The sequence below is a fragment of the Magnolia sinica genome, chromosome 2 (genome assembly GCF_029962835.1).
Source record: "Magnolia sinica isolate HGM2019 chromosome 2, MsV1, whole genome shotgun sequence".
Taxonomy (NCBI): Eukaryota; Viridiplantae; Streptophyta; class Magnoliopsida; order Magnoliales; family Magnoliaceae; genus Magnolia; species Magnolia sinica.
The window spans coordinates 32,374,353-32,384,073 of NC_080574.1; the positions used below are offsets into that span (position 1 = coordinate 32,374,353).

The 9,721-nt window shown below is 40.6% G+C and overlaps 1 protein-coding gene across 1 annotated transcript; it reads right to left on the minus strand.

The window, feature by feature from the left end:
• Positions 1–4,120: 4,120 nt before the first annotated feature.
• LOC131224824 (phytosulfokine receptor 1-like) lies at positions 4,121–5,210 on the minus strand. The gene is made up of 3 exons (XM_058220234.1): positions 4,823–5,210; positions 4,590–4,706; positions 4,121–4,521 (listed from the first exon to the last, which is right to left on the minus strand). The coding sequence occupies exons 1-3, from the start codon at positions 5,208–5,210 to the stop codon at positions 4,121–4,123; spliced, it is 906 nt and encodes a 301-aa protein (XP_058076217.1).
• Between the last annotated feature and the right edge of the window lie 4,511 nt (positions 5,211–9,721).

Genomic DNA, 9,721 nt, shown 5'->3' on the forward strand with positions numbered 1-9,721 from the left:
GTAGTTGGATTGGATCTTGGAAACAAAGGATTGAAAGGAAATGTTTTGAAATCATTGGCCGGGTTGGATCATTTGAAATTCCTTAATCTCTCTTTCAATTCCCTCAAAGGTAATGTACCGTCAGATTTATTCCGTTTGAAACAATTGCAAGTCCTCGATTTGAGTTACAATGACTTCTCCGGCCTAATTCCGACAGACACCCATTTACCATCGATCCTGGTTTTCAACATTTCCGGCAATTTATTCACTGGTCAGCATCCCCTCCTTGTTGGGTCTTCAAATTTACTCCATTTTATCATCAGTGACAATCAGTTTTCCGGTAATACCAATCCAGATATTTGCAACTCATCAACCCAAATTCAAGTTCTTCAATTCTCAATGAATTCGTTCAGTGGTGTTTTCCCAGCAGGTTTTGGAAATTGCAGCTCCTTACAGGAACTCTCCCTCAATTCAAATGATCTAACAGGAAATTTGCCAGATGATTTGTTCAGACTGTCCACGTTGAGCGGGTTATTCCTTCAAGAGAATGCTCTTTCTGGGCAGCTGAGCAACAGAATCGGTAATCTTTCTAACCTTGTCGATTTGGATCTCTCCAAAATACCCAAACATGGTCTCTGAATTCGGCATTATTCTTATTTGACACCATTATCATATGAGCTTTGAAAGTATAAAGAAACCCATTTACACACCATGACCAGTTGCAGCGTGGAATAATATGGGTCCGAGATCTAATCCGTCCATCAAGTTGGACCAACCATTTGATGCCCCAGCCTGAAAACAAGTAGGTGCCCACTATTCAGGTGGATCACAATTCACGAAGAGAACGGACAGCAGAAAAACCTGGCCGCTTCTTTCTAACTGCTGTTCACTTGTTTCTACCATTATGGCCCTCCTGAAGAATGGACCAGCAACTATCCAGTCAGACCCCTTTTGATAAATGGCTTGAACTTCACATCCATTCGCCATGCTGGCACACAACTGGGCTTGTTAAAATGATCAGTCTTACATAGAGGTGTGGGCTTAGCAAAAGAAAAAGAAAAAAAAAGGAACTCCATTTCTCATCCAATCCTAATGTGTATCTGGTAGAATATCTACAATTCTTTTTGCTTACTTGGTGTAGACTGTTGAAACGAGTAAATATTTGATTTCCTTTCTTAGATTCTGTCTGATGATCATCCATTGTTTCATATTATGGCCAGTTTCAGATCCAGTGCTGCATCTGTAGCTTCAATTCATTATTCAGAGAAGTGTCAACTGCCGGTTTGGGTCTAATAACTGTCTGATGTTGCTCCAAATTACAAGAATAATTTGAAACGGGTAACCATTTTTTCATGATTAGAAGTGTCAAGGAATTATGAATTGCAAAAGAGTAGCACGACCAAAAGTAGAAGATCTATGCAGATATGGGTAACACACCATAAATAATCCTTCATGTGTCAAGCAGAAAATGCATTGCATGTATGCAATGTTATTGAGTTTTCCACCTTAAAGATTTTCATTGCTTGTCGAAATAAGCCCCAATAGACCTCACTAAAATTAAGAAGTTTTATTAGAAACTACCTACTTAATTTAGAATTTAGATATGATACCCTTATCTTGGTATGGAGGGAATAAAATACAAAAGAGTAGAGTTGGGAAGTGAGTCTGGCATCTATGCTTATTAGAAAAGCTATAGGGCATATGATTGAAAAGAAACAATCGTTGTTTCATAAATTTAAGGGTAGCATCTTGAAAGTTTTCAATAGTGCAAAATTAAATGTAATGGAATGGTGGGTAATCAGATAAAGTATTAGCTATCGATCAGTTTCGTGTATGTGGTCAAAGTTGTTGATGGTTTTCTATTGTAATTTTCCTTTTTGTATTCTTTGGCTTTGGCCCTTTTGTAATAATCATATGAGCTTTGAAAGCCTATATGTGCGTATAAGGAAACCCATCTACACACCATGACCTGTGGCGAGGTGAAATATGGGTTCAAGATCCAATCTGTCCATCAGGTTGGACCAACCATGTGATGTCCTGGCCTAAAAACAAGATGACCCACTATTTAGGTGGACTACAATTCATGAAACAAAGGATGGTAGAAAAAACCCGGCCACTTTTATCCAAGCTGTCCACTTGTTCCTAACATTACGACCCTCCTGATGAGTAGACCAGCTTAAATATTGTTGAAGGCAGCAATCCAGTCAGGCTCCTTTTGATAAATGGCTTGAACTTCGCACCCATAAGCCATGCTCGCCCATGGCTGGGCATGTAGACGGGCTATCTTATATAGAAGCATGGGCTTAACAAACTAATCCTAATGTATCTGGTATAACATCTACAGCTTGTTTTTTTACTTCACATGGACTGCTGAAACTGAGTAAATATTTGCTTTCCTTTCTTATATTCCTTCTGATTATCCGTTGTTTCAGCTTGAACATAATAGCCAATTTTCAATCTATTGCTAAAACCGAAGTTTCAAGGTATTATTCAAAGTATCGTGAACTGCTGATCTATTAACTGCCTCATGTTGCTCAAAATAACAAGAATAACTTGAAAATGGTATAACCATAGTTTTTCTTTTTTATGATGCAAGTGTAGACGAACCATGAAATGCAAAAGAGGGAGCACATATAAGGTGGGCCCCATGAAAAATCAAGTGTGGATGTGTCTTTTTTAATATAGCAGCTCAAATATTGTTTTTTTTTTTCCTGAACAATTAGGAAAGGGACGCCGCCCTTGTTTTTAACAGGGCCCACCATTATGTGAATGTGAAATCCACTCTCATCATTAGATGTGTAATCCCACATCAGGTTCTGGCCAAGAAATCAAGCTGACCTGTGATTCCGGCGAGTCAACTTTACCCTTGATTTTCACTGGGCACCATGATGATTATATAAAATTCACTCCAACCATTAGATGCCAAACTAAACTTCGTGACTGAAGCCAAAAATAGGCCCATTCAAGATTCAAATGGGCCACACTAAGGGAATTAGATTGGTGAGTGAGAGTTGTCTTGTACATTGTTTTCAACCGTGGGGTTGATGCACCTAGTGGTCAGGGTGGTTTTCACATAAACATCATGGCGGGGCCCACCCAAGCCATTGATTCCTTTCCTCGCACTAATGGAAGGTACTCTAATGGTAATTACCTAGATTAGTGAGAGACCTTATTGAAAACCTTTTTGAAAAGGGTAATGGAATGTAAATTTTATATTAATTATAATTTTATTTTTATTTCTTTGTAAAATTCCCTAAAATAAATGCATCAGGCATAGTGGTCTGGTTGCTCTGTCAGCCCACATCTCATTGTCCGGCAATTAATATTGCCTAACCAAATGCCTTCAATGAGGAATGGAAGGATTAAATGGAAATGGTATTTACAATAAGAGATCAGATGTTCCTAAACTACCACTCCTCACTCTCACATACTAAAATCCTTGCTGTTATGTTGCCTTTGGTACACCCACTAACTGAATAGCTCTGTTTCGAGCTTCTCTAGACTAGAAATGGCAATTAGATTATTCACTTCTTTTTGGAGGTTTTCTTGAATACATCCCAACGTATTACAGTACTATATGTTGCAACTTTAGCCTTTGAATTTAAATCATCTTCCAACGATTCAAACCGTTTATATGACAAAAATCTCACTTTGTATGGTGGAAAGACAACCAGTAAATACTCTCAATTGGATTATTTCAACCTTTTGGTAATTTGACACCTTTGCTTAGACATGGACGACCACAATAATCTTTGTATAATCAAATGGGTTGAAATGTTCAAAATGAGAGTTCACTTGGGCATACTCTATCCAAGAAGATCCTTGAGAGAGGCATCCCCTTTCATTTAAAACACACACAAAAAAATACATTTTTAATGAATGACTACCTTATTAGTTACGTGGTTAATGGAATTTGAATTTTGGGGTTGGCAAGGAGGGGATTATACACGTGCAGAAAATGCATTTTTGTAAGTTAAACAAGGGAAATGATAAAATTCAACCTGCTATACTGTAATATGGTATGTGTTCAATCACGGCACAACACAGTACAGCAGACTGTATTTTATCATTTCCCCTTAAACAAACCCTTTAAGATGTTTTAGAATAATCTTTCCAAGTAAAGGACAATTACAAGCTGAAGCTACGGCATTACTTCAATTCCGAATCTCAAATCGACAGGGACTGTTCTGCTTCTCTCCATTGGGGCAGTTTCAGTTTCCTTTGATGCAATACAGCAAGAGTATAGATGTTGACCACAGAGGCCAGTGTTCCCCTCAAAACTTGAAGGTGGGAAGGTGGAGAACTGCCCTCCTGAAGGGATCGCCCCAGACAAGCCGTTGTTTGCTATATTGAATCTTGACAGAAAGCTGAGCTCGATTAGAGAAGAGGGTACGGCTCCCAAGAGCTTATTGAAGGACAAATCCAGTATCTCTAAGTTCTTCATGTTAGATAAACCATCTGGAATTGCTCCAGTGAGGTAGTCCTTGCTGAGATCCAGTACATGCAGATATTTCAAATTCCCAAATTCCGGCCGGTTCAGTCCTGCAAGCTCGTTGCTATACTCAGAATCAATGATGGCTTGAAGCCCCTAACATGATTGTATTGCAAACCACTTGCATTTTGATTCGATTTCATGAAAAACGGAAATTCAGGAGGTGTGGAATCTTCGTGCAAGACGTCGAGGAAAATGAGGCTCTTCAATTGTGTCAAGCTTTCGGGGATTTCCCCTGTGAGTGAATTGTTCGAAAGTCCAAATAAAAGAGGGAGTCTAAGCTACCTAACCATGAAGGGATGCTTCCATTCAAGTGGTTCCAAGATAAGTCTAACAGTTGTAACTGAGTACAGTTCCTCAACCAGAGAGGAACTGAACCAGAAAGGCCAACTGAACCAGAAAGGCCACAGTTCGGAATGATAAAAACCTCTAGGCTCTCAAATCCTTGAATTCCGTATGTGGGCATTTCTTCGCCATGGAAACTGTTGGTGAGTACCAAAGTAGTTAGATTATTGCATTGTTGTAGAACCCCAAGTGCTGCTAAAATGTTTCCGAAGCTATTCTTCGACAGTGACAGGGAAGTGAGTTCCTGATGGTGTTCAAAGCTCTCGGGGATTTGGCCATTGAGGCTGTTTTTAACGAGGTTTATGGTCTTCAATTCTCTGCAGGAGGATAAACTATGAGGAATTTTGCCACGAAACTGATTCAAGCCGAGATCAAGCTGGCTGAGATGGACCATTGTCGTGCAATCAAGATCTATCCCACCACTAAAATAATTAATGTTTAGATTAAGAAAGCGGAGTGATGACAAGCTCAACAAGGATGATGGTAAAGGTCCTGTGAAACTGTTCGAATGAGCAGAAAAAACCTCCAACTTTCCAAGCTTACTGGAAACATCGCCGTTGATCTGGTGGTATTTCGCAAATCCAGCATGAACAACCCAGTGTAGCAGGTTAGTTAGCTAAAGTAGCTCGTCCTACCCCAAAATCATATATGGTACCTCCGATAACTCATTCTAGCTTGCAAGATACCTCCGTTTTAAGTTCTGATGGTCCGGATCACCTCCATCTCCGATCGGGCCTTTTCAGTCCATCTTGACCATGAAATTATCTGCGGCCCGGTCTAAATCACCCTAGGATAGAAGTCTATCCCTTTTGTCTTTTTCTTCTTTATATTTTTCCATATAAAAGCCTATTTTTAGTGTATTTCTCCGAAACTTAATATTTTACACGTTTTCATAAACACCCAACTTTGAAGCCTTTAATCAACACAACTCATGCCGTTGAAATCCCATACTTAACAAATTACCTAACCTAACTACCTATTTACCATGAGATCCAACCATTCATTGGCTTGTTCGCGCATAGGATGAATGGCAGACAAAAATCATCCTGATCCAAGACCTCTATCAGCTCCGAGAATGTTTATCAGTTGGCGTCCAATCCCCACTTATATCTTCTAGTGTGGTCTAATAAAGTTTTGAATCGATCCTTCTTTTTAAAGCTCATCTCCTAACACGTGGAGCCCAAAATGAATGGATGGTATAGATATCATAGAAACATCACATTGGGCTCTCCATCTCAATCGAAATTGTTTCGTGGAATTCAGCAAAGTCATCTTTTTAGATCCCAGCGATCCTTTTGGTTTACTTTTCGTCGGTTAAAGTCCAAGTCGTTTTTTTTAAGATCATGTATAGTGGATCTATTTGACTAACTTCCAAAGTAGGCTGGCCTTTTTTAATTATTATTTTTTCATTATCAATGAATTAAAGAATAGGAATTCATAAAGAAATCTCTTTTTTCTCGGAGATAATTAAAAAATAAATTCTCCGACTTTTAGTCTAGTTTTGAAAACACTCATCTTTCAAAATATTCAATGTCATCAGCCTACCTCTTGCTTTTTGGGTCCACTGGCCTGAAGCTGGGTGGGGCCAACACGGTGTCTGCGAGAAATCCACCTGGTCCGTATATTTCACTGGCTCATTTTATGGCATGACTTTTTTTAAAAAAAATGAGGCGGATCCAAAGGTCAAGTGGGGCACATGGGAAAGTAGTTGAGATTGTACGTCGACCATTGAAATATTTGTGGGGCCACACAAGCTTTGGATCATGCTAATATTTTTATTCTTTTGGTTCATTTAAGTGAGAATGACCTTATGAAGGATTGGGCTACTTTATGAATGCTTTAGATTGCATATAAACATCGTGTGAAAGGTTTGAACAGTAGAAAGCCCTTGTTCATTATTTCTAGTCATGTGATTCACTTGAGTTTCATAGATACGTCTTTTTGTTTTTTGTTTTCGTTTTTGTTTTTTTGTTTTTTTTTTTTTTTTTTTGTCTCATGTCTTAACATATGCTGCTAAAATAGATGAGGTGAATTTCTCACAAACATCACACTGGACCTGTTGATGTACAAATCTGAACGTCCTCCTTTGACCACTTGATACTTATAAGAGAAGACAAAGATGGAGACCCTGGCTGCAGCAGGGGACCCTCCGATGCCAAAGTCAGACAAGCCAGTAAATCAACTCGAATACAAGACTGCCTAGAAAGCCTATAAATACACCCCTGCAGTGGATAAAGGTATAGTACACAACTATCATAATTCTATTACGATTACTATGAGTCCATATCATGACTTAGGCATCGGAAAGTTCCCGGCCTCAATTGGCGCCCCCAATGTCTTCTCTTGTTTTCCAATAAATCGCAGGTACTTTGGCTAACAGGAGATGAGGCAGGATCGACCAGATTTATGCATTAACAGTTGGCGCCATTTGTGGGAAATGATAACAAAGTCATTCCCATCTCCAATTCATCTGTAATAGCGAAAGGAAAAAAGAAAAAAGAAAGCCTTACCTGCCATTGCATCAACCACTCCAGCCTCAGTCGATCTGTCTGTCAACATTCGAAATCCTCCCTTTTAGCCTCATGCAAGTTCTTCACCTGCGGTACCCGCGTCCAAATCCAGTAGCCATGGTGGTCGACTTGTCTCCCTATAAAATCAGGTCAAGGCCTTAATGGCAACATGAACTAACTGATGCAATTCCTAAAGAGGCAAAATCCACCTCCCAGCTATGAGGCAGAGGCCGGCACTGCCACTGAGCAGTCCAAACCTCCACAAGTTCCCCAGAACCCGCACGTAGCCAGAGATAGTCAGAGCAGTATGCCCAAGCGCCTGCTCGAACTGCGAGGACTGCCGAACTCGACGATTTTGACTTGCACCATACACTGGAAAACTGAAGGCGCAGAACAGCTCCCGAAATAGCTCCCGAAACAGAAAAAACGAGGCTCCATGGGAAGCAGAACTGAAGAAGCTTCGAGGTCAGATTGGTGAAAATCCACCGGGCCTATCGTGCACAAGTCCCGACCTTCATCGAAGCCATGCTTGAGGAAGCCGAACCACCATTCACTAACGACATCATGGGGGCTCAACTCCCGTCCAAGTTTCAAATGCCACAGATCAACCCTTACTCTGGCTCAGGGGGACCCAGCCGAACATCTATAATCCTTCAAAGCTTGGATAGAACTTCATGACGCCTGTGAGTCCGTGATGTGTAGAGCATTTTCCTTGACTTTATCTGGGACTACACAAAAATGGTATAGGCAATTAAAGTCGAAGTCCATCAGCTCATTCACTCAACTTAGTAAGGCTTTCATCACATAATTCATCGGTGGAAAAGACAAAAGAAAACCATCAACTCATCTTCTCATAATCACTCAGAGGGAGGATGCGCTGCTAAGAGACTATATCATCCGATTCAACGCGGAAGCAGTGCAGGTCAATGATTACTCCAACTAGATAACACTGACCGCCATGGTAGCCGGCCTTAGACGAGGAAAGTTCCTCTTCTCTATTGGTGAGAACCCCCCGACTACTCTCGCCGACCTACTTAACCGAGCTCAAAAATATTCCAATCTGATGAGTTCTTTAGTTCACGAATAGCTACTCAGGAAGGAAACAACTCGACTAAGGACATGAATCAGATGGAAGATGGGGAGCCCTCCACTACTAACGCTAAAAGAAAGAAAGAGGACGACCAAAACCGAGACTAGTATACCAATCGACATCCAAAAAGTCACTTCCATCGATACACTCCCTTAAACACCAAGTCAGAACAGGTACTTAAGGAAGCTAGGCAGAGCAAGAAAACCTGATGACCGAGCTAAACCAATAAACCAAGCTCGGAAATAAGGCTCATCAGCCAACCCTGACCTCGACATCAGGTACGGGGGATGTATTAACTAAAAGGTATGGAGGGTAAGCTCTTACCTTACCCATGGAATGCTGAACACTTGAAGATCTACAGCTCCTTAGGACTCAAGAAGTCCTTCGACCAAGAGCGCATCGACTGACCGACCTACTCGACAAGGGCGACCTCCCTTCTCAAAGGGAAAAATGTGCTCGGGACACTACTGTTATTTTATTATCTACTATGCTCATGCATTCTATAATAAAAGAGCTTCCCTAAGTTAGGGGAAGAGAATTCTTTTAAATGATTTATCAACTATCCGAACTACACGACCGACTACGAGGACTTCCCTCAATGAAAGGGAAGAAAGTCATCCACTGAGTTCAATAATGAAAGAACCTCCTTGGGTTAAGGGAGGAGAATTTTTTTTTAAATTCAACTATCTAGCATACACGATCGACTACGAGGGCTTCGCTTAGTGCAAGGGAGAAAGTCATCCAGTGTGAATTCTACTATGAAAGAACCTCCCCAGTTTAGGAGAGGAGAATTTTTTTCAAAATCCTACTATCCAAGTTATACGATCGACCAAAAGGACTTCCCTCAATATAAGGGAAGAAAGTCCTTATTGCTCGACCTACCACCACGTCTATTATCTCAAGGACGACCTATTAATACTACAATACACAACCTACTACATGATCGATTAAAAATCTACATGCTCGACTTCATGACTAGAAAATTGAATGCTTGACTATCGTTTCTATTAAGTCATCATACATGACTACCCATACATAAAGGCAACAACATCGAGGAACATACATGAAACGAGACGACCTTCTGAAACATTAGTTCAAAAGTTACTTCTCGAATTCATAAAATATAGAGCTCGGAAGTAGGGGAGCTACTGTTATGCATACAATGAGGCTAAACAAATGTGTGAGACAGATGAGCTGAGCAACCAGACTCCATGACTATGGATTGCTTGAGGGTCGGTGCCTCGAATACCGACCTCGGCATCAGGTACCAACCTCGACATCAAAAGTCGACCTCGAATACTGACC